Source organism: Chelonoidis abingdonii, chromosome 6 (assembly GCF_003597395.2).
Source record: "Chelonoidis abingdonii isolate Lonesome George chromosome 6, CheloAbing_2.0, whole genome shotgun sequence".
NCBI lineage: Eukaryota > Metazoa > Chordata > Testudines > Testudinidae > Chelonoidis > Chelonoidis abingdonii.
Window position 1 is genome coordinate 27,138,173 of NC_133774.1, and position 26,078 is coordinate 27,164,250.

Below are 26,078 nucleotides of genomic sequence, written 5' to 3' on the forward strand. Positions count from 1 at the left end.
AAGCAGACAACTCCCTCTGCTGCTCTTGTGCCTTCAGCCCTCTGGCCCTGGCTCTCCAGCTTGGGAAGGTCAGCCAGCAAACCCCTCTGCTGTTCTCCTGCTTTGACCCTTTCCCTCGGGACCTCCTCCAGCTTCTTTCAAGGACCTGCTCCTTCTCAGATTCTCCCTGATCCTTTATAGCCCCAGATACTCCCCCCTACCCTCCACTTAATTGGCCAAACGGAGCACCTGTATTGGGACAAAGTATCTGGACCTGCTTTGTTTATAGGGATCAGAAACCCGGTAATGTTCTTGTACTCTGGCCCACATCCATTATTAGTCAATGATTGTACAGGAATTTGCATAATTGCTACATATTTATTTCTCTAATACTGCTATGAATATTCTTACGTTTCTACTTTGGCTCTTATAACTCATTTGCTTTGATTGGCTCCTGTACTTAGAATTTTCAATCTGTTTGTCAAGTATGCTTCCTGAGCCTTTTTCTGTCTTGTGAATTGGCTTGTCTTCAGGGCTTTACCCCCTACACTACTCTCCAGATATTCTAGTTATTTACTATGGTTGACTCTGAAGCCAATTCCCCAAGATAAGCCAATATTTAAAAAAAGCTCCCAAGCCTGCTGGGAGGGAGTGTAAACACAGGACCATCTTAAAGAAAATCCTGTAACTCCCATGGCGGGGTGGGTGACAGTCCTGTCCTGTCAAGGATTTGGCAATTGCCTGGTTAAACAAGAAGCGTGCTTAAATTGTTAGCTCAAACCTGAGTGTGATAGAAATAAGGGTTGTCTTCTTATTAATAGTGTACCGTTAAAATGACACTTTCTTGGTGGCTTTGCCATTAGTGCATTGTTCTGCGATGGAGAAGAGGAGGCTCTGAGTGAATATGGGAAGTTTTATCATTAGTCTAAAACTGGTAATAGTGGGAAAATTATTAATATGAAGACAGATACAAATACTTTCCCTCCATTCTGCGGAAAAAAGGAATAAGAATCTCAAATTCAGACACAGAGGGACAACATTTTAGACTTCTTTCTATTTATTGTTGAGCAGGTCTGTGGCTTTAACCTGTAGCCTGCAATATTTTGAAAACATTCACTTTTTTTTGTTTGCTTATCTCTTCAATCCCAGAGAATTGAAAGATAACCTTGGCAGCGATGATCCAGAGGGAGATATACCAGTCTTGCTGCAGGCTGTCCTGGCAAGGAATCCTAATGTTTTCAGGGAGAAAAGCATGCAAAACAGATACGGGGTACAAAGTGGTGAGGATATGTTTCTACTAATTACATTTTATACATTTTTTTAAAAAAAGGTAAAGTCCTCACAAATGTACGTGGATCACAAATATAACAAATTCTTATCTTTGTGTTTTACCTTTGGGTAATGTCAGGATGCTGTGTATCTTGCTTACTCCTTGGGATAAGCAGGGACACTAGAAATCTAATGGGAATTTGGTAAAAATAAGGTTAGTCTCCTCCAAATTAGTGGGATTTTGTTTGGGAAAGGGATTTGCTTGTCGCCTTTTTTTTTTAATGGCTTTGAATTTATCTTTGGCTCTTTTCTTACATTTGTCTTATACCAATGAGATTGTTAATGTGAACTGCAGCTATTCCAAATGTTGTTGTTGCAGTGGTGGCTGTCAGCACCTCAGATGGCAGGGACATGGGTTAACTGAGACCCTTGCTTCCTCGCCCTGGTGACCTCCCAGTTGCTCATGGGGCAGGATCCTGTGGTTAAATCTGTTTGAGGGAATTGTGGGAATGGTTTATATGTAATACACAAAAATATATGGAAAGTGATAAAACTTTCTGTTGTAATGAACTGAGTAGCTGTTTTGAATCTAAGTTAATTTGTCCCTGGCCAAGAATTTTGGAAAGGAGGAAACGAGCTGATGAAGTTTTTGCAGATTTTGAGGGAAAAGTTATACTTAACTATTGAATCAAATTGCAAGGGGAGATTTTGTGAAGCAAGCACAATCATTCTTAAGAAACTCACTTAAAAACTGATGGCATTTAAAAAAAATTATTAGGGATGGAAGATATTGGTAACAGCTCCATACAAAATATAAAACTTAAGGAGGAGTTACAATTAACTTAGCGATGTAAAATATTTCAGGGGATCAGAGGGAAAGATGCAGCATGCTTAAACCATTACAAAAGTTTAATCTTAATTTATACAAACTTCAAACTGCGTGGCATGTAAGCAAACTTTGAATCATAAGTGTGTAGTGAGAAGATAGAACTGGAGAAGAGAGCTAAATTTTGAGAGGAACCAGGTACCAGAGAAAAGAGTTTGGGGTGAGGCAAAGCATGACCATATTGAAGTAGTCAAAACGGATGGATTGGAATGCAAATAGCAGGCCTAAAAGAGAACCAAGCCACTTCTACTCAGCTTTGTTCATTTGAAGGATCCGGAAAACATAATTGTCATGAAATAGAAAACAATGTCCTAGTGGATAGATAATTGGTAATAACTACCCTGAAATTTGATTATGTCCTTCAAATCTGGAACACTTCGTGTTTCTTCTTGGGGTAGTTTTAATCCATGAAATTATCCATCTAACAACCTACATCTTGATTGAAATTGTTGTCTGTATAATGAAAAACATTTTAAATAAGAAGACGACAACTTTCTAATTGGATCTGGACACAGTTGGGTTGCTATTGTAACCTTACACTACTTGGTGCCAGATTTAAAAAAAATTAAGTTTGTGGAAACATAGTGTTAATTAAAACACAAACAACCCTCCCTTCCCACCAAAGAATCAGAGTAGGTGGACATTAGACAGTCTCATACAACTCTCTGAACAATGTGATGGAGTTACTAATGAGAGTTGGGACAAGATCAACTAGGTCTTTTGCTTTGTGATGCAGAAAGGTTTGTAAGCTAGAATATTACACTGTTGCACAGACAATTCAGTAGAGAAATTAACAAGGGACAAGTGGAGTTAGACACCCAACTCTCATTGGGTGTCTATTTCCTCTATATGCCTTTTCGAATCTCCTCTAGAGGTGGAGTTATTAATATAAGGTTGGTGAGGCCAGGTGATGGAAGAATGCCAGTCAGGCAGTTAAACAATTATATTGAAACTGGGACAAAAACGTGTGTTTTAGTATAATATGTCAGGACAGCAGGTGCTCCCAGAAAACTGGGTCTTCACTGAATAAACTAGGATACTGTACATCACACTGTCTGGAGTGGCTCATGCCTGTGAGTGGCAGCCTCAGGGAAGACTGTCAAAAAGCAGGGCAGAAACCCCAAACTCGTTTTATGTTCTATAATTAGATTTCATCAACCCAATAAAAAAGGTGAACTTCTAAAGCACTATAACAGTCTTACCATGGAGTCACAGACAGTCCCCTTGGGCATTCCAGTCTATCTTGCCATCCGGACTGTGTGGTAGATGGTCACTTTACATCAATAATGATGACAATATTCAGGTTACTCCCAGTCCCAAAACACCAGTCACTTATTCCAGGTCAATTGTATTCATATCTGAAACCAAACACAATGCTTGTAGCCAATACTGTAATATACTAACTAAAGATTTATTAACTAAGAAAAGAAATGAGTTATTCACAGGAAACATACACACACATGAGTTACAGTTTTATATTTAAAAAGGTAATATAAGCTTCTAAAATAAGCAGCTCTGTACATTCTTCAGGGGTGCCCCATGCTAAGCAGCATGAGGATTTCTTGCTTATGTTTATTAATCTTTGCCCCTCAGAGTCCGGACAGTATAAAGATCCCAGTTTCTCATTGTCAGGGATTTTTATCCCTTCACCCCAGTATCCAAACTGATGGGATAAGTTCATGTGCAGCTCTTCTCATCTTGGAGGGAGCGAGGAATGTAGTCAACAAGGTCTCTGCCCTTTGTTGCTACATAGTTCCTCATTTGCTTTCAGTGGGCCATCTTGTGTGCAGGATGAGCACTTCACCTTAATTAATGCTCTTTTTCCTGTTTGGTCAGTTACACAATTACAGAGATTTACAATCCAAACACTCATAACTTTATATCATGCATGATAGAGGTTATAAATGAAATCTGTATGTGCGGCATCCTACAATAATCATAATGTCTAAACACCAAACACATTCTTACAGCTCTAATATTTATCTTAACAATACTAATACACAGGTAAGACAGACTGGTTTCCAGTTATGTTTTTGTCTGTGTTCAGTGAGGCCTGAGGCCTTGGCATGAGTTGGCACCTGGTGTGCCAGTGTTGTGCTGTCCATCTTACGTGTTGGGTTCTAATAGATTCAGTAAAGTGCACAAGTGGAATTCCGTAGACTTTGAAATCTATAAACAGTATTAGTTGTAAGAATAAGAGTTCAACTTAGAAATTAGGGCTGGAAGGTTTCTTTTTACTTAGGATTTTAATAATTCTAAAAAGGAAATTTTAATATGTAGACAGATTTAGTCTTTTATCACAAGGGAGGTGGTATTTCCTGACATTAAGTGATATAGTAGTGATGTTCAGTTGACAGTAGGTAGCTAAATAGATTTTTAGGGATTGCTAAAGTTTGTATGGCATTCAGCTAGTATTTTTAGGCTTTTGGTAGCTGCAGTTGTCTGAGCTCAAATGTGGATTATTTGTTTACCCCTTCGTTTAGCTCTTTAGCCATTTTGCAAACAAATGTTGGTGATGTGCTCCGGTGGTTCTCAACTGGGGTTCCATAGCCCCCTGGGGGACCGCAAGTCCTTTCAAGGGGACCACAGGGCCCCACAACTGAAGCCCAGATCCCCAGCACCCCCCTCAGGGAGGCTGAATCCCGAAGCCTTGAGCCCTGGTGCTCCCTGTGGGGCAGAAGCCCTGAGCCAGTGGGCAGAGTTGGGGACATAAAGGTATTTCCCCCCACCCCTCCCAAGGTACAGCACAAGATCATGGCAGTCTCGGGAGCAGCTCCACACCTCTTCTCCCCCTCGGCCAGGTCGGAGGCAGGAAGCTGGAGCCGGGCAGTGTGGAGCAGCGCCTGCTCTGGCTGGTGTTATGGGCTAGACAGCAGCAGCGTTCCTTCCTGTCCTGCTGGTGCTCCAGGTTGAAGGTGTTCCTCAGCTCCCAGCCCCCTTTGGTCCCTCAGAGGCAGCTGGTAAGAGCCCCCCGGATGGGGAGACCCGGCTCCGTGGCTGGCAGACCCCTCTGGGAACAGAGACTGCAGAGGAGTCCTCCCAGCACACAGCCCCTAATACCCCTCTCCCTACACCCTGAGGCTATGCCTTCCCTGCACCCTGAGCTACTTCCTGACCACACACAGCCCCTTGTACCCCTCTCCCTGCATCCTGAGCTACCTTGCTGCCTGCGCACAGCCCCAGCTACCCCTCCCTGCACCCTGAGCTACCTCCCTGCCCTAGCCACTCCCCTGATTATACCCACAGCCATTACCTGTGTGCACACAGCCTCTAGCTACCCCCTCCCTGCACCCTAAGCTCTTTTCAAACTTTTGAGCTAAGCCTCACCACCTTTGAGTTGCACAAATCAAGCATAGCAAATCAAGGAATCTCAATGTTAAGATTAAACTTAAAAGAAATTCAAATTTTTTTAGATACAGAAATGTACACCTAAGATTTAACTCCGTTTTTTAGTAATGCAATGCAATAACAATAAAACTTTGATTGACATTCCAGTGTTTGTGACTTCACACTAGATTAAACTGATTTTTAAAAATAGGGTATTTTTTCACATTTTCTCTATCCCCCATGGTGTCAGTAGAGGGTAGCATTATGGTGGTTTTGGATTCCTTAACTGTGCTTTTCTATACATTAAAATATTTAGATTTCTTTTAAGTTTCACCTTAACTCAAAGCTGGGTTTATAATGCATAGTTTGGAGATAATTACTGAAACATACTGTCAACAGCATCTCCATATTAGCATAGCTTTTTCTTTGCATGCCCTTGGTTCTTCTTTGTGTGCTTGCTCATGTCAATTCCGTTCTAGGTGTGTGTGTGCCCGTGTGTGGTCATCAGAGATTTTTGCCTTAGCGGTATCCAGAGGGCCAGCTGTAGCTCCCCCTTGAGTGCCATGCTCATGTGTCGGTATATCAGGCGACGCAAACCCTACACCCTCCCTGTTCCTTCTTACCGCCTATGGTGGTTGCTCAGAGTGCCTTTGAGCAGTTTCATCTCCTCTAACTTTCAATCTTGTAAATAGTTTGTATATAGTACTGTTAAGTAGTTGTTAAGTGTAGTTAGAAGTTAGTCCCACTTCGCCCCAGACGGGGCATGCCCCAGTCTCTGGGGCTTAAACCATGCGCGGACTATAACAGGCCTGTGCCTGTAAGTGACCCCCACAGCAGCAGCCTCAAGTGCTTGGAGGAATCACATGTGAAGGACAAGGGTTGTATTTGTAAATATTTTCAACTCAGGACTCGGAAAGAGCAGCATATTTGTTTGCAGGCTCTCCTCATGGAGGCTGCCCTTCGTCCGATTTCCGAGCCATCCTGCCAAGACTCACCTAATATCTTGGCCTCAGTGCACAGCACACCCCGGGCACTGGGCTCTGCCCTGCATCACTTCCCATGGCTGGTACCCAAAAAGAAAACAAAGCAGAGCAGTCCCCAGCACCGGGCAAGGAGGGCCATCGCACATCAGGCAAAGGACCCACGTGTATGTGCCTCCCCAGATGGGGCTTTAGCCCCTTAAAAGGACTGCCACCAACTCCCAGGAGCGGTAGGGGACTAAAACTCCTGATTGCATCGATGCCTTCCCAAGCTTCCCTGGTGCCGAGAGCGCCACAGGCTTCCACCCACACCGCAGGAATCTGCAAAGGTGCCCTATGAGGGCAAGCCAACTGCTAAAAGCCCTCGGGGCAGTGGAGTGCTGCTGATCCCCCGAGACAAGGCAATGCTCTTCACCACAGCTCCACAGGTTCTGGAGTCACAGCCCAGATCCTCTGGGTATCACCCTTGGTCTTGTTACCTCAATTGCGGTCTCTGCGGTCTCTGCTGTCTCAACACGGATCACCTAGGGGGAGGCGCCAGTCTCCGTACTACTGACAGGAGTTCGCCCTCCCTCCAGTTGTCCTCTCAGCGCAGATCTTGGTTGCCTGCCCCATGGGAGTGCTCCCCATCATAACTCCAGTTGCCCCGGCACCGGTCCCCTCAGTACTGGCACTGATCCTCTCATTCCAGACACTGGTCTTCAACAGTGGGCAGGAAGACACAAGCGTCGATGGTTCCACTGTGGTCACTGGAAGGGGATTCCACCAGCATGGAAGGACACTTCAGCTCTTCGCCCAGACTCCATTGGTGCAGTTAGGCTTCCGAGGCCATGTCTACATCGATGGTGCCACCTTCTCAGCATGACTAGTGGCCAGCACAGTAACCTTATTGGAGTCATGGGGTGTTCTGGTCATGACGATTCCCCCTTTGCACCGCTCATCTGCTATGGCCTCAAAGCAACAAGTCGCTCCCCTAAACCTCCCTCCCCCATGGGGGACGATGCCCCAGGGCCTCCCCCAGTGGTACAGTCGTCATCTTCATCTCCGGACAAGGCGGTTGTGGAACCCTCAAGGGCCAGCCCTTCTGATGACTTCAAAGAACACCAGACCCTGCTTCAATGGGTGGCCGAGAACTTGGGTTTAGAGGTGGAGGAGGTGGCCAAACAGGCAGACACCTTGTTCAACGTCCTCTCAGCCTTTACCTTGGTCCATGTTGCACTACCAGTGCATGATGGGGTCCTCAAAATTGCCAAGGCCTTCAGGCAAACCCCATCTTCCATCCCTCCCATCTCCAAAAGGACCAAAAAGAAGTAATTGGTCCCAGCCAAAGGGTTGGGTACCTTTATACTCCCCATCTCTGGCTCACTGGTTGTCTTTATGGCCAACAAAAAAGACAAGTGGGGCACACCAGCTCAACTCCCAAAAATATAGGCCAAAAGACTGGACCTTTTGGGGAGAAAAATTTATTCCACTTTCCGGGTGGAAAACTGTGAGACCCTCTCAGGCAGATAGAGTTTTAATTTAAGGGACTCCCTCCATAAGTTCAAAGAGTCCCTTCTGCAGAGTTTGGCCCGTGAATTTGGCACCCTGGTGACCAGTGGCACTGTGGCATCTAGGTGCTCCTTCCAAATGGTGTAGGACACTGTAGACTGGGTGGCTAGGATGGTTGCATTGGCGGTGGTTATGAGGCTCAGCTTCTGGCTTCAGACCACTGGTCTTTCCCGAGAGATGCAGACCTCAATCCAGGACCTTTCATTTGATGGGAATGGTCTCTTATCTGAACAAACGAATGCAAGGCTGCATGGGTTGAGGAACACTCGGGCCACCCTTCACTCACTGAGCATACCTACACTGCAGTCTGCACGGAAGCAGTTCTTGCCGCTCCCACCGCCAAGGCCTTGGCAATCTCATTAGGGGTCTGCTAGGAGAAGGGATAGAGACATGAGTTTGTCATCACCGCCCTTCCTCCTCCCCCTCACCTGTGCAGCTCAGCCCAGCAAGGCATCCAGGAGGCCAGAAGCTCATTTTGAAGGTGCACTCAAGAGTCATGCCCCAGTCAATTCCCTGGATCCACCCTGTCCTTTTCTCAATTGTTTTCGTCCCTACTGTTCAGTCTGGTTGCAGGTCACCTCGGACCGCTGGGTGCTGGACCTAATATCTTGGGGCTATACCCTGCAATTTTCAGCTGGTCCTTCCCCCACCTCCCCTTTTCCTATCCCTCTTCAGGAACCCTTCTCACAAATAACTCCTTGTTCAAGAGGTCAAAAACCTCCTGTGCCTGGGATGGTGGAGGAGGTCCCTCGGGACATGAAAAGAAAAAGGTTCTATTCCTGCTACTTCCTAATTCCGAAGGCAAAAGGGAACTTCAACAAGTCTCTGAAAAAGTTGAAGTTTTACATGGTATCCCTGGCCTCCCTCATCCCCTTCCTGAATCCAAGAGAGAGATACACCACCCTTGACTTAAAGGACACTTATTTCCATATTCCCAGCTGCTTCCTCAGTTTCATAGCGGGCGGGCACCATTTCCAATTCACAGCGCTATCCTTTGGCCTCTCATTGGCCTCCAGGATCTTCACAAAATGTATGGTGCCAGTGGCTGCTTACCTGAGATGCTGAGGGGTCCAGGTCTTTCCATATCTCGATGACCGGCTCATCAAGGGCCGGTCTCAGGAGTAAGTGCAGAGGAGCATTGATCTCATGCATTCCATTTGCCGTGACCTGCGCCCGTTAAGGTGGATTTATTTCTCATTTATTAACTCCCATCTAGTGAATAGAGTTCATTGGGGTGGTTCTCGACTCCATGTGAGCCAGAGCCTTCTTTCCAGAAGTGCTTTTTCAGGCCATATCGGACCTGATCTCCCATGTTAAGAACCACCCACTCTCCACAGCTCACGCCTGCCTGCAGCTGTTGGGCCATATGGCCGTGTGTACATATGTGGTCAGCCATGCTCTGCAGGGGCCAGAGATGGAGCAAGCGTGGCTGGCTTCAGTCTATATTCCCAACAGGCATGACCTAGACTGGATAGTCAGGATACCGGACCTCATTGGGTCATCCCTGGATTGGTGGCTGGACACTGATTTGGTGATGGAGGGAGTTCCTAGCATGACCCCATCCCCGTCATGGATCCTGGTCTCCAGTGCTTTGGACCTGGGCTGTGCTTTGGACCTTGGAGCCCACCTGGGCGAGCTGAGCACCCAGGACTACTGGTTGGAGGATGATCTGGACCTCCATATCAACATCAGGGAGCTCAGAGCGGTTCGCCTGGCCTGTCAGGAGTTCTTGCCCGATCTGAAGGGCAAGGTGATGCAGGTCCTGATGGACAACACTGCCGTGATGTGTTACATCAACTGTCAGGGAGGTGCCAGGTCTTCAGCCCTTTGTCAAGAAGCTCTCTGTCTTTGGGATTTTTGTGTGCGGCATGCCATTCATCTGATAGCCACGCACCTGCCTGGAACCAGGAACCTCCTGGCAGTTAACCTCAGCAGGACTTTCTCCTCTTGCCTTGAGTGGCCATTCCATCCGGAGGTGGTCAGTATAATCCTCCAGAGGTGCGGGAATCCCCGGGTGGACCTGTTTGTGTCCAGACAGAACAGAAAATGCGTGTTCTGTCCAATCTGAGGAATGGATGGGCACTCCCTGTCAGATGCCTTTTTCATTCCAGGGTCATCGATGTATGCTTTCCCGCCAGCACCACTGGCAAAATAGGGCGAAAATTATCCTAATAGCCCCATGTGGCCTTGCCAGCACTGGTTTGGTGTTTTATGGAGCCTTTCGGTAGCCGCCCTGCTGCAGCTGCCCTCTGGCTGGATCTGCTGTCACAGAACCACAGCGGCTTTTTGCATCCAAACCTTGTGATGCTACACTTGACAGCTTGGCTATTGCATGGTTAAGCGCAGATAAACAGGCATGCTCGGCTCATGTCCAGCAGGTCTTGCTGGGCAGCAGGAAACCCTTCACCAGAGCTTATTTACCTGGCCAAATGGAATAGATTCACATGTTGGGCCTCAGAATGGCATATTGTGGTTGAGCATGCCTCGCTGTGGGAGATTCTGGATTATCTGTTGGATCTCAAACTGCCAGGTTTGTCCCTGTCATTAATCAAGGTCCATCTGGCCGCTGTCTTGGCTTTCCATTCTCCATTTCAAGGCATGTCGATCTTCACTCATGACGACATGGTTTTAGAAAGGTCTGGAGCATCTCTACTCACACGTCTGGGATCTCTTCAGTGTGCCCCCCCCCCCCCCGACTTGAATCTTGTGCTATCGTCGCGATAATGTCAGCTTGCAGGTGTCCGAGATTGGGGGCTTACTTTGGAGCCACCCTCTGCGGTCTTCTACAGGGATTAGAGTCCAACTGCGACTGCACCCAGCATTTCTGCCCAAGGTTGTTTCCCAGTTTCATAATGGCCAGGACATATACTTGCCCATCTTCTTCCAAAGCCTTGTGCATCAGATGAGGAGCAGAGGTTACACACCCTGAACTTCAGGAGGGTGGTGGCCTTCTACATAGATAGAACAATGCCATTCTGTAAGTCAATGCAGTTGTTCGTTGCGGTGGCAAACAGAATGAATGGTCGCCCAGTATCTGGTCAGAGGATTTCATCTTGCATCATGACCTGCATCCGCTACTGCTGTGAGCTGGCAAAAGTGCCTCCACCGGTGATGGTGAAAGCACACCTGACTAGGGCACAAGCGTCGTCAGCGGCCTTCCTGGCACAAGTAGCAATCCAAGAGATCTGTAGGGCCGCTACCTGGTTGTCTGTCCACATGTTTGCATCTTGTCATGTGCTGACCTGGCAAACTCGAGATGACTTTGGCTTTGGCAGAGCAGTGCTGCAAGTTGCAAGATCGTGAACTACGAGCCCATTGATACTGCTTGCGAGTCACCTAGAATGTAATCAACTGAGGCAAGAGCTCTAAGAAGAAAAAACAGTTACCCACCTTTTTCATAACTGTTCTATGAGCTGTGTTGCTCATGTCCAATCCATTACGTGTCTTCCTGCCTCCCTGTTGGAGTTGTCAGCAAGAAGGACCTGGGAGGACGTAGGGAGTATGAACGCGACACTCAAGGCAGCATCACAACTGGCCCTATGGATACCACAAAGGCAAAAATCTCTGACACTCACGTACGTGGGTGCGCGCACACCTAGAATGGAATGGACATGAGCAACACATCTCAACAACAGTTAATGAAAAAGGTGCATAACTATTTTTTTAATAAAAACTCATACACGAACACTAAACAAGAAACTCAAAGGGAATGCTACCATGTGATCTTCATAATATATTAAAGATGCATAGTCTCAACCTTAATTTTTTTATTTTACTATTAAGGGGAGATTTACTTGCATACCAGTTCAGTGCAAAGCAACCAGAGCATATTAGCAATTAAAATTGGGTTTATAGATGCTTTGGATCACCAGAGCTGTACAAGCTAACTGAAGCTGGCTGTTAATTTGCAATTGACTTACTACTTTAGGAGGTTGTGTGAGTGTGACTGGTAATTTGTAGAGAGATGAGGGAAAGCCAGTCCCCAAGTAGCACTGTCTTTGTGTTTTAACTGTTTCCCAGGCATTCCTCCCTCTGTTTCCACAGCAATGCTGACCGATACACATTGGAGCAGAGGCCTCAGTGCCATAGCCTTTCAAGTACACATGCCCAAATGTGTGGCAAGAGAACCTTTAAAGAGCCGTGGCAGGTGGGCCAGGTATTCTACCAGTGAGAACTCTCACATGTTCACTTCTTCGGACTCATTACACCCGATACAATTAGTGCGTTCATAATTGCTATAGAGGAAGGATGATAATTGATTGAACTTTCTCTGTCATGGTGGCAAAGAGTTATCTGAGCTCTACTTGGTTATCTGTAGCCTTTATAATCATAACAGTGGATTGAAAAAGTCATTAGTTTAGTTTTAATTCAACCTAATTTCAAAATTAATTTATATTCAAAGGTTGACAAGTCTGCGTATTCTGTAATTAGTCATTCAGGTCAAAGAAATTACGAATTAAGTTTTCAATTAACTCATAAGCTAATGGCTTTACTTGTAAATTCTGAAATAATCATTCTCTACTCAAAGTGTGTGTACTTTGTCAGTTTTCTGTTTGTTTATTATAGGTTTAATATATGACTTGCTAACTCTTTTGTTTTTATATATAGAATGAAAACTGCATAAAAGGTGGCCTGTGAAAAGCCTTTCATGCTATAGTTGTCTTCCTGATATTAGTATGATCTGAATGGTCACGTTTGGGGGTCCTATCACTGACACTCATCCCCCCTCCTGCATCCCTGCACCCTCTACTCCCCCCCATCCCCCAAATGAAGCAGGAGCAGTGAACTGCAGTCCATGAACCCCCTCAGCTGGACAGTGCAGTTTGTCCCCTCCACCAGCCCTTGTACAAGACAACCACATAAAGCCCAATTACACAAGCTTAGTGGGAGTCAAGGATTTTTCATCCCATATTACTGAATATAGTGAAAATGCCTTTATAGTAAAATGATATACATTTCTCAAACTTCTTCAGTGCAGTTAGAGAGACTTTCACTCCAGCTAGTTAAACTGTTAATCTGCTTGGAATACGGAACTTCACACCTGTCAGGTAGGTAATAACTGCTGCATTCCAAGAGGATTATCAGATCTCTTCCCTGCTGAATAAGAGAAGAGGGAGGAGTGGGAACAGGATTTATCTATACAAAAATATTTGTACCTTTTATTTAAGCTATTGCCATCAGTGATGCAGTTGTATTGATACAGCACTGATATAGATAAAATTCAGGCATTTGCCACTATGTCATTAAACTTGTTCAGTTAAAGTTGCAGAGAGGCAGTTGTACTATTATGGGCTGCTACTGCAATATGCCTATTAACTTTTCTGGCATAGATGCATTCAAAAAGAAGACAAAGCAGCTCAGTTCTAGAACTCTGTCTTTACTGGGAAAGTGAATTGGTATCCTGGTCCTCCTTCCTCCTGCAGTACTTGTAACTGTTACCAGAAGTGCGTCTTCTGAAATTCATAAATATGGCTTTTATAGTTAGCACAGCTCTCACACCTCTGTCTCCTTTTCACTTCTTTTGCAGGGTGCAACTTCATAGGGCTGCCCATTCACTCCCCACATTAGTTGGAAGTAGATAGTCAAGTGGTGGATGCAAGGATTTGAGTTGCAAAGAGATCACCTGAATGTCTTTTATGTGTCTTGTCTACACTGAATAAACTTACCAAAAAATACAAACCATTTTGAACATCAGTTAAGTTTGCTCCAGTGTCAAAACAAGTGAGACAAGCTTTTGAGCTTACACAGAGCTCAGATCATGACCTGACCACTGTGTAGGCTCAAAAGCTTCTCTTGCTCACCAACAGAAGTTGGTCCCATAGGGGAATTTATTGACTCTTGGGCAGCTCTGATTTCTTTGAGCTCCTCCACTCATCTCAGTGCAACAGGAATAACAACTCAGTTTCTCATTAGAAGCTCTGTCTGGCTTCAGACACCTGTACACCCACCCTGCCCCACCCACTGCTGAACAGTAGTAGAATTAATGGCCTTTCCAGGTCAGTTTCCCATTAGAGGAGAAATCAGTGATGCAGAGTCTAGAAATTTTCTTAATGTAACTGGTTTTAATATTTAATATATTGAGATATACCTAGCTCATAGAACTGTAAGGGACCCTGAAGGGTCAAGTCCAGTCCCCTGCCTTCACTAGCAGGACCAAGTACTGATTTTGCCCCAGATCCCTAGGTGGCCCCCTCAAGAATTGAACTCACCACCCTGGGTTTAGCAGGCCAATGCTCAAACCACCGAGCTATCCTTCCCCCAATCTATGTAGTTTTATTTACAATACGTACACCTGTCCCTGAACAGAGATGGTCAAACCGCAAGCAGGGAATCACCTCTTTGAGGAATCTTAGCCAAAATACCAATGCCCTATTCCAAGGCAGCAACTCTTCTTGAAGAATTGTCTCTAGACGGATTAAAGCAGAGAGAGCAAACTACCCTGCTACCTGCAACAGCTTCCCTACAAGGTGGTAAAAATACAACATTTCTTAAAAAAAAAAAAAAGTGCTTGTAAAAACTAGGTGTAACAGTGTTATCTGATCCTCCTTCCCCCACCATAATGTGAACACTGGATGAGAGATTCTTGACTGTCTCTTGCAAATGGCGTCACCTTCTAATCAGGGCCCTTCTTAAAGGGCATAAAAGTCACAAAATCAATTGTAATCTTCCTTGAGAAGCATGAGTTTGTTGTAAACGTGGAGAAGTATGATCTGGCAGCAACACCTGTGAGTAATTCTGGACATAATACAATAGTAACCAAAGAAAAGGTTCTCATTTCCAATGAGAAACAAGAAAATATTCTGGACCTAATTCAAGAGCTGTCATTTGCACCCGTGGCATCAGTAAAAGCCCGAATGCAACTCAAGAGCATACTAATATTGTGTGTGGAAACTCTTCAATGGCAATGTTTCCATGTGAAGTCAGTAAAAAAAATCCTGCTTCCTGAGTCTTCAGTTTTGTCCTACTTTACGTACAAGGAGAGGTTCCACTCTCTATGCTCTAGTTGTTCCACTGGTGGACCCATTCCATAAGTTCATTTCAGGCCACCTAATGTTGTAGTTTGATTGAATGGCAGTAACAACCAATTCCAAGCTTGCTCAGTTTTGGAACTTGTTTTTAAAGGGTCAGATAACACAGGACACAATGGACAGCAAAAACATATAAAGTGGTGGAACTTGAAGCAATTAGGGCCATCATACTTCACGTCTAAGAATATAAGAATGGCCATACTGGTTCAGATCAATTGTCCATTCAACCCAGTATCCTGTCTTCCGACAGTGGCCAATGCCAGATGCTTCAAAGGGAATGAACAGAACAGGTAATCATCAAGTTGCCCATCTCCTGTCGCCCATTCCCCGCTTCTGACACACACAGTCTAGAGACACTTCAGAGCATGGTTTTGCATTCCTGCCCATCCTAGCTAATAGCCATTGATGGACCTATCTAGATATAGACCTGCAGAATGTTTCTGTACTAGTCATGACAGGCAAGGCTACAGCAATGGGATATGTGAACAGACAAGGGGGAACAAAGTTTTGAACTCTTCATAAGGAAGCCAGCCTATACATTGGACACTACATATCAGATGGTGCATATTATAATGGACTGGCTAAGCAGGATGGAGAGAGATCCAGGGTGAATAGTTCCTGAGTGTGAGAGTCATTGTTTCTTTCACCCAAGGCTTCAGATTGCTGAGCTTAGACCTATTCACCTCAAGGTCAACGACTCATATGTCCTTAACAAGATAGGGACCTAGAAGCAATGGTGAAAGATGCTCCTTTTCATGAGCCACTCTCCATGTGTTCATTCCGAAGACTATCCGTAACTAAAAAGGTCACAGCAGAAACCAAGTCTCAGTAACAGTTGTGCCTCACTTCACTTGGTGACATGGTTCTTAGACTTAATCCAGATGCAGACCACACATTTGGTAGTGCAGCCTCAAATCAGACCACTTGGCAACAGTGCCAAACATTCACCAAAACCCTAATTTGCTATGGCTACCAGCCTAGAATTTGAAAAGTAGAAAATGAGTTCTCCAGGAACTCCCAAAAGCTCTCTGCTATTTTTATGTTTTCTTGAAAGAAAATGAATACACACAAGCAAAATTCAGATACTCCTGTTATAAATGACACGTGAATAATTTGCAAATATTAGGGATAACCTAGAGTGCATGCAGTGTGGCTTATTTATATGTCCAAAACCATGCACCCTTAAGAAACACGTTTCAGCCATTTTGAGCATGATGAGCTAGGAAAGAACTGAGCTGATTGCTAGACACAAGTACTTCCCCCATTTACTAAGGACAGCATCATTGATAAATCCTTCCCAGGTTAACAGGCACCTGCAAGCCCTGCTTTTTTCTTCATAATGAGGATCTCCTCCTTAACTGTTATCTCCTCTTCAAAGAGTACTTTGGAAATATATATTTATCCATGAAGCCTCAGTATGGCAGCATGAGATTCTGATTACAACGGACCCAGCATTAATGCTGAAAGTTGACTTTTTCTTCCTCGGGACAAAAGGGTGGAGGTATTACTGTCCTCTCGAGTCCCTTGAACACCTTAGATACTAGAAGGATGACCAAAATATATCTATCCAAAGTTGAGGCCTCCAGAAATTAGAGATACTTCATGTTCTGTAGCAGCTAGCCATCCAGTAAAAACAGCCTAATAGGAAGATGGATTAAATTAAGAGTCTTGGAAACTTGCAAATATAGGTAGGCAACTCCATTTGTGGGTATTGATGCACACACAGCTGAGAAATGGCAGAGATTTGATGGTCAGAAGGGTTGAATGCTTCATTTAAGGAAATCTGCAAAGCAATAACTTTGTTTTCGAGACACTATGAAATGTCCATCGTGTCTGCTGCTGTTAGCTTTTAGTAGGAGAATTTTATAATAAATTATATTTCAGTAACTGGTCATGCCCCTGAGACTTAATATGTACATAATTAATCATTCACCATCCCAGGAACTGCAGTCACTATGAACATCCCATTTTGAAGACATAATGGACATCCCCCTTCCCTACTTATGAATTTCCCTTCTCAAACCCCTTATGTCCAGTAGGCTGACCCACCCATTTAATTGGCTAATTTTCCAAAGTTGTTATGAAGTGCTTTTGCTAATGTAAAGTTTAGTTAGTGTTTATTTCAACTTTGGTAGCTACCTACTCAGGATATGATTTTTAAGAGGACGTCTAAAGCCACATACAAGTCACACCTTAGATTCTGTCTCCCTACTGCATCATAGCAAGTAGTTATTGAAAGGTCTAGGAAAGGACATTTCCAGGTAAAAATAACCTTTTTTTCCATTCATACTTCTATTTCTGTAGTGCACCATAGCTGAGTTTATATTGAAATGATACAGAGGCTGCAACAGTTACAAAACACAACTGCTTGTTTGCTCCTTAGGATAGGCATGATAGTGGGTTACTGCTATGTCCATGACATACACTCTAAGAAGGTAAGTTAAAAACCTAGATACTGTTGTGATCCAGTTGCAGAACAACACTACTTTTTCTTAGAATTCAGAACTATAACGCATGAAGAATTCCAAATCATACTTCTCCCTAACACAGAGGCACAACTCATCCCCCTGTATTCTAGGCTGTCTGCAGACTGAGTTCTGCTAGGTCCAGATTACATGCTTCCCTAGAGAGTCACCCTGCCTGCAACCAGGATTATGAAAACCCCTGAGAATCTGAAGTGATAGATCACAATTTTAACAGTTTCAATATATCACAGTTACACTCATCCTTCATGATAGATGCTAGCTGTTTGTATACCTTGGGATACAATTCAAGGTCTTCATATATAGAGCTCTTCATAATCTAGGCCCAGATGATTTAACAGATTGCCTTTTTGCCCTGTGTTTCTTCCTGATAGATACAGTTGTTTGCAACAGTTAAAGCTGAATCAGGACTGGATTGAGAAGCGTATTTTTCTCTGCATTCAGTTGAAGCAGGCAAGAGATCTGCTGGACTCCCACATAAGATAAAGTTTAAACCATGCTACAAGTTTGCCTTATTTAACTTGGCCTATTTTTACATTTATTTCCCTCCTTCACTTGCTTTCATTTCAGTTTAACTTTGTCCATCCCTCCCACCCTCCCTCTCGGCTCTTACTAAAGTAAAAGCTGTTTTATCCGGCACTTCAACTGGAAAGCTCTGATCATCATTTAAAGTCGGGCTTATAGTCCAGTCGGCGTGGGGCCCTGCAGGGGTTGGGGCATGGGAGGGGGTGTGGAGTGTGGGCTCTGGGAAGGAGTTTGGGTGGGGAGGGAGCTCGGGGCTGCTGGTTGGGGCATGGGAGGGAGTGCAGAGTGCCGGATCCAGGGGGCGCTCACCTCAGGCGGCAACCTGTCTGGCTGCTCCTAGGAGGTGCAGCAGGCGGCTGTGTGTGCTGCCTCTGCCCGCAGCTCTCATTGGCTGTGTTTCCCATGGGAGTTGCAGAGCCAGCACATGGGGTGAGGCGGGGGCAGCGCGCAGAGCTGCCTGCTGCGCTCTGCCTAGGAGCAGCCAGGACAGGTAGCTACTTGCAGAGAGCTTAGCTCTCCCTGGATCTGGCACCCTGTGCCCCAACCCCCTGCCTGAGCCCCTTCCTGTACCCAAATTTCCTCCTACAGCCTGCACCCCAAACCCCTTCCCTCCACTCCACCCGCACCCAAACTCCCTCCCTCTTAGTTAACTGGCACCCCCCATTCTCCCAACATACCAGATAAAACAGCTTTTACTATATTTTGGAATTGATTCCTTTATGGATAGTATGTTTTTCCTTGGGGGCTATTGCAATTTATTCTTGTTCAAGGTTTTTTTAATTACTGCATGGCTGTATGCAGTATTTGACTGGTTCTCTAAAAAATGTTTCTTGTTTGATTGTATGATGCTTACTGGAAAGCGCAAAAACCCTCAAACATGCTGGGGAAAAAAAATATTGTGTGTGGATGTGTGTTACAGGCCACTGGTTTATTACTAGTTCATTTTCATGGATGTTGCTGTAAAGCCATATTTGTCTGTTCTGTCATTTGGGAAATACTGTTGGAGAACAATAATTTAATTTGGCTTTAGACCCGTCATATCAACCCAATCCTCTCACCCAATTTAATAGCTTAGAAGTGTTTTTCTTGCTATTGTAAGAAGTATTGTTTAATTACAGATTAATTATTTTACTGTTTGACTCAACTGTGGTGTGTAATCCAGGTCCCTGTTGTAAAATACGAAGAGTTTATCATTGTCTGTATTTGCCTACAGGAATGGGAGAGATGGGAAAAAATAATAAATATAAAAAACTACCTTTGAAATGCATTCCTGATATAGAGCTGCTTCTTAAGTGAATTTTGTATATAATCTAATACATACATTTAAGAGTATGTATCATAAATATGAAATATACATGTTAAATGGAGCTGTGTGTGTAAATGTTTTTTCTAATTTAATTGTAAGTACAGGATATTAATGTAGTGAGTGTACCCTTTATATTCCTATAAAAAAGTAGTTCCTCAAGAAAAACCTAAAAGTTGAAAATGTACAACATATACATATGGTAACATTTGATTTTTTTTATTTTATTTTTTTTAAACAGGAATGATGATGCCACAGTATAAACTTTCTCAGAATTCCATGCATGGTAGTCCTGCATCTTCCAATTATCAACAAACCACTATTTCACATAGCCCTTCCAGGTAATATAGTGTCTACACTAGGGAAGGGGGCAAATCCATTCTGAAGTGGTGGTCATATTTGTTCTGAGTCTGTGGGTCGGAATTAAAATTTTAGTCAGGAGGCAAACACTGTATTCTTGTCCAACCACAGAGCGAGCCTCTTTAGGTAGCACAGTTAAATATGGCATTTAAATGCAGACTTTTAAGAGGGTAAATGCATTTATGAAACCAGCTGTCCTTTGTTAGTTAATTCATCCCTGCGTGCATTCCTTTATGACTAATCACCCCCTCACCAATTTTTGGTGAATTTTCAATACCTTCTGCCTCAATTTGGGAATCCTTCTCTGGAGGCTTCTCTCCCACACTCCTGTAATGAGAGATTGGCAGTGGTGGCAGGAGGGACTGGGGCAGAAGTGGGGGAGAGATAAGGGACCCACTCCTGCAGATTTGGCAGCAGCAGCAGAATTGAGGTAGAGGGGACAGGAGGAACTTCATATTTAAGCCTGTACTGTGGGGCGTTGTGAGAGCAGCTGTACAAAGGACTGCTGATAAGAGGATGGGTTCAGGTACCTGTGGCCAGTCAGACATAAGCTTCTTTCTCAACTCTGCCTACAGCAGCCCCTCTGAGCTGTATCAAGAAAGGCAGATGCAGTCTGGATAGCTTCGTTAATTTTGGATGGGGCTGGATGGGAAAGGGTTCAGCATGTGGGCTGTATGCTTGACACTCTTGGTTTACAACTAACAAACACAGTTTGCTTTGTTAAGCTTTAGAACTCTTTTATTTGGCACATTACATAATGCATTTATATACTTTAATGTAAGTTGGCAAATAAAACTGTTCTGCCCTTCAAGATATACCTTTGTTTTTTGGAATGGTGTTGAGGAAAGTTTTTTCTATATTTTATGGATTGCAAAAAAACCTAACCACACAACTCCCCTTCCCCAAAACCCCATCTCTCTGAAAATATTTTGGTTTTGCAAAATGCTTGTTTTCTTTACTCATCTTATTTCTTGAGAAGACTACATTATAATAAATCTTCTTTTAAGATTTAAAAAAATTATCTACAATTCTGAGTCAGTGATGGTATGTTTAATATTTTTAATATAAAACTACATATAGCATTGTCTACAAGGTAACAAACAAAACGCCTTGTAACAACGTTATAAAGTCCCTTTCTGTCTATTTGTTGTTTTGGGCTACGCACAGCGAATTCTCAAAAATAAAAATAAAGCACCCTCTTCACAAAGATTGAGAGAGAACAGTGGCAAATTTCAGAAGTGAAAGTACTGAGAGGAGAAAAAAATTCTTTGTTTCCCTGTTTACACTGTTTCAATCTTTGTCTTAACTTTAGTTTTATTTCAAGCAATTGCTCTGTATTTGTTCCATTCAAAAATCCGTTGTACATTATACCTCCTAAGATCTAATTAAGTTTTTATAACAAGTAATTGATAGTTGCTGTTGTAAAATCAGACAACAATATTTCAGAGGCGGGGGAAAGGGTCACGGCTGGACTACTTAAAACACAAAGCTTCAAGGAAAATATTCTAAATTTACTGTAGTGTATAATAACAATATTAAAAATAATTTACAAAGCAAATTCCCTGTTCCATAGTTACTCCTTTCTTTGCCTTACCCAAGAGCGATTTCCAGGGCTGACTGTTGAGTTTTTTGGTTATGGCAAGTTTGTTGCAGACTTGCTGCTAAAATAGAGGAGAGTATTACCCAAACAAAAAGGACCTGATCCAAAGCCCATTGAATTAATAAATCTTGGATTAGCCCTATAAAGAGGATGTATACTTCCTGAATCACTTTTTCTCTTGCTTTATTTATGTCTTTTTTATAAGGCTGATTCAAAGTTTATTGAATTCAATTGGCTTTGGATCAGGTCCTCTTTGTCTGGGTAATACTCTCCTTTATATTAGCAGTGTAGTCTTGACAGAGAAACAAAGTTCTATGAAATCTTATTGGAATGTCCAGTTATTAATTTACAGTATTATATATTTATCGGTGAGCTACTGAATTAAACTATAACAAATCAAAATGCCCTCTTAAGGATCTTTTTGTCTTTCAGTGCCCACACTGAACTTCTGTTAAGTTTAATGGGAGTTGCATGTGCTCATAGTGAGAATAGCCTCCTCCCTCCCCATCCCAAAGTCCACTTGGCTGTTGTTTTGGTTTTCTTTGACTGCACAGAAGATAGTGACTTCTGCCCAGCCTCAGGTAGTTTTCAGTGGTATAGAACACTCATATCATGTGATCTAGGTCCCCTAGAGACACATGGAACAAGATTGTGATCTTTTAGAATAAAGCAAGGTCTTTGGTTTCTAGAGGCTTAGAAACGGTTGCCAAGCATTCGGTTTTTGACCAGAACGCCTGGATGAAAAGTTGGGTCATTGTAGTCTGCCTGTAGATAGGAAAAGGAGAGGAAGAGGGGAACATATATCTTAGCTCATTTTCATCAATACTTTTGCTTGATATTCCATTAGAAGGCATTCTGTACTGTCATTTCTTTGAAACTGTATCCAGAAGAAGAATTCCTGTTCATTTTCTCAAGCAGATAAAGCCCCCTATTTTGTCTACTTTTTTCTTTTGTTTAAGGCTAAAATGAGAAGCCAGGGAATGTTCAAAGAATAATTTCTAGTGCATTGTCAAACATAAGTGCTATGTCATGTTACTTTTAATTAAAAAAATAATTAATTTTCAGATTAGCTTGCTAAACTTCGTTACAAATTTGTGCAAAGTGCTGGAATTTGTTCCTTGGGCTCTATAAAGCATTTTGTAGCAGAACTATAGAAATCAAACAAATCTTCACAAACCATATAACGGACTCCAATATATTTTAGAAAACTGAACTGTTTGAAAATGAATTGCCAAAACTATGCTCTAGATGCAATGAGACCTAGGGAATATATGGATTCATCGATAATGTTAATCAAGCTAGTCATCACATGAAAAATTATTTGGTTTTGATTTTCATTCAGGTTTTTACTAAGCTATGAGTAAGCTTTTGTAAGCTATGATTAAATTTTATTTTTCTGTAATACCTGGTTAGATCGTTAAACAGCTATTTACTTTTTCTAGGTATAGTTCTTATGAATGGAATTTTTTCTCCTATTAGTTCTGATTAATGCAAATGTAGCTCTTAAGAAATAATTGAATCAGAGAAAGTGCAAGCAATTTTGTGAGAAATGTTACTCTTAATAGGTGTTTCTTGAATCCACTGGATTACATGGCTGACCTTGTAAAATTTTGTAGAAGAAGTATAAGAAATAAGATGCCTACACTGGATTTCCTAACTTGTACTTGGGTTTTGTTTTTAGCCGGTTTGTGCCACCACAGACAAGCTCTGGTAACAGATTTATGGCACAACAGAACAGCCCAGTGCCTAGTCCATATGCTCCTCAAAGCCCTGCAGGATACATGCCATATTCACATCCTCCAAGTTATACACCACACCCTCAGATGCAACAAGGTAATTAGATCATCATTCTATTCTCAGAACTCAAGATAACTTTAACTTTGTGAGGATATTTAACAGTTCTGTAATTCCTTTCAAAGGGCCAGACTCTATTCACTGTTCATGTGCAAAATTACATTCGGTTAGCAGGATCTGTGTGTGAATAAGTTAGGCAGGAATTTGTCTAAAGTGTGCAAGAGGCTGCAAAATTAGCTAACTGCCCTTTAAAAAAAATCAGCTGGCATTTTATCCCGGGTTGGGAGAAAAATAGAATACAGCAATATCAAAAAACCTTGCAGAATTGAAATTTATTGTTAAATGGTTTTCAAACATTTTAAGTCCTTTTTATCAGCATAACTTGCATTTTCTCTAAACAAACTGTTCTTAAGGCTTAGTTACTTGATGAAAATGTAGGATAGTTCTGTATTTCATGTTATATATATCATCTATCACTATTTTGTGTACTAAAGGTAGTGATGAAAACTTGATGTGAAGATTTTTTCCCCCTGTATAACTTCAGGGAATGAACAGTTGCTAGGCTGTAACAGTAACTTAGAAAATTGGAGTTCGGTCCAGGCCAAGCCACAAAACAGAGTTTGAACCCTCTCAAAGTTCAAAGATGTTACACTTATCTTTTCTTTAGGGTGTTGGTAGTAATAGGGGCCACCACAAAATCTGGATCTTGATGTGGATTCCAAACTCCTTGCTTCCCTCTGACCATTTACATTTGGGGTGGGTTTACATAAGAATATAAGAACGGCCATACTGGGTCAGACCAAAGGTCCATCCAGCCCAGTATCCTGTCTACCAACAGTGACCAATGTTAGGTGTCACAGAAGGAGTGAACCTAACTGGTAATGATCAAGTGAGGGATAGCTCAGGTGGGGAGGGATAGCACAGTGGTTTGAGCATTGGCCTGCTAAACCCAGGGTTGTGAGCTTAATCCTTGAGGGGGCCACTTAGGGATCTGGGGCAAAATCAGTACTTGGTCCTGCTAGTGGACTAGATGACCCTTTGGGGTCCCTTCCAATTGTAGGAGATAGGTATATTTCTTAAAAAAAAAAAAAAAAAAGTGATCTCTCTCTGCCATCCATCTCCACCCTCTAACAGAGTCAGGGACACCATTGCCTCTAATCCATCCGTTAATAGCCATTATATGGAAACTTAGCCTCCATGAATTTACTAGTTCTCTTTTAACCTGTTATAGTCCTAGCCTTCAAAACCTCCTAGCAAGAGTTCAGCAGTTGACTGTGTGCTGTGTGAAGAACTATCGTCCTTTATTGTTTTAACCGCACCTCAATTCATTTGGTGGCCCCTAGTTCTAATATGGCACAAGTAAATAACTTTATTCGCTTTCTCACCCCACTATGATTTATATATTTCTATAATATCCCCCTTTATTTCCGTTTTCCCAAGCTGAAAAGTCTGAGCTCGTAATCCTCGCCTCATATGGGACCCGTTCCAACCCCTAATACATTTTAGTAGCTTCCTCTGAATCTTTATTAATGCCAAGTAATATCTTTTTTTGAAGACGAGGAGACCCATCTGTAGCGCAGTATTCAAGATGTGGGCGTTCCAGGATTTATATAAGGGCAATAAGATATTCTCCACTTATTCTCTATCCCTTTTTGAATGATTCCTACATCCTGATTGATTTTTTGACTGCTGTGCACAGCTGCAATGGGTGTCTTCAGAGAACTATCCATGATGACTCCAAGACTCTTTTCCTGATTAGTTGTAGCTAAATTAGCCCCCATCATATTGTATGTATAGTTGGGGTTATTTTTTCCAATGTGCATTACTTTACATTTATCCACATTAAATTTCATTTGCCATTTTGTTGCCCAATCGCTTAGTTTTGTGAGATCTTTAAGTTCTTCATGGTCTGTTTTGGTCTTAACTATCTTGAGCAGTTTAGTATCATCTGCAAACTTTACCACCTCACTTGTTATCCCTTTCTCCGGATCATTTATGAATAAGTTGAATAGGACTGACCCTTGGGGAACACCACTAGTTTGATTCAAACCTATCTCTACTTATAATTAGGGTCACAATATTCTCCCTGATTTTACTGGGGCAAAAGTGGCTGTCAAATGCATTGCGTATAGAAGTGACCATCCATCCCTGAAACAAGAAATATTTAATACACCTCTATCCCTATATAACACAACCCGATATAACACGGATTCGGATATAACGCAGTAAAGGAGCGCTCCAGGGGGGCGGGGCTGCACACTTCAGCGAATCAAAGCAAGTTCCATATAATGCAGTTTCACCTACAAAAGAGAAGAATGAAGACCTTGTTGCAATCTCTGAGGAAGAAAGCATTGCAAGGAATTTATGGGGAAAGCAGAAATGATACTTTCCCTACATATGCCCATCTTACAGTGAGATAATTGGAGAAGGAACTTTTAACATATGTTCAGTATTTCTAATCTTTGTGGTAATATATTATTTTCATAATTGTGGTAACTAACAAAGATGTAAGCTTGTAAACAAACATGACCAAGAACAAATTCTATGCCAAAACACCCAGAAAAATGGCCAAAAATATAATTTTCCCTAGAATAATTTAAATTTGCAATCTAAATTTTCAAATGGTATTGATCTTTCTCCATTTTAATTTTATTACTGTTTTTCCATGTATGTGATGCTACAGCCAAAATTTGCCATGAGTTACACTGACTTCATGAAGAAGTCTGCATTCTGTACATATCTGTTAATGTAGGCCTACTGTTTTCCCTGCCTGTTGTGGTTCTTCACATTTTTTTTTGAGATATAGCTTGAACTTTTTAGTCTAATCTTGTGATGATAGAACCTTTGACCTTCAGTCAAGGAATTTTTCTAAAATTTCATTTTTCCTTTCCAGTGGGACATTTGTCGTTAACAAATGTGTCTGCAGCTATTTCCAGTGTTTCCTGGCTTGACCCACAAGTGTTCACCCTTTATTTATGCCTCTAACTTCTCCA

General features: G+C 42.7%; 1 protein-coding gene across 4 annotated transcripts in view; it reads left to right on the top strand.

Moving 5' to 3' along the window:
- The window catches only part of NIPBL (NIPBL cohesin loading factor), a 305,455-nt gene that overhangs the window by 129,432 nt on the left and 149,945 nt on the right, over positions 1-26,078 (top strand). For 3 of the 4 annotated variants that reach the window (XM_075066914.1, XM_075066915.1, XM_075066916.1), the window contains exons 4-6: positions 1,129-1,259; positions 19,573-19,672; positions 22,973-23,124. In XM_075066914.1, coding sequence (XP_074923015.1) covers positions 1,129-1,259; positions 19,573-19,672; positions 22,973-23,124 — 383 coding nt within the window. The remainder of the gene's footprint in view (positions 1-1,128; positions 1,260-19,572; positions 19,673-22,972; positions 23,125-26,078) is intronic. The other variant, XM_075066917.1, reaches the window with a different exon arrangement.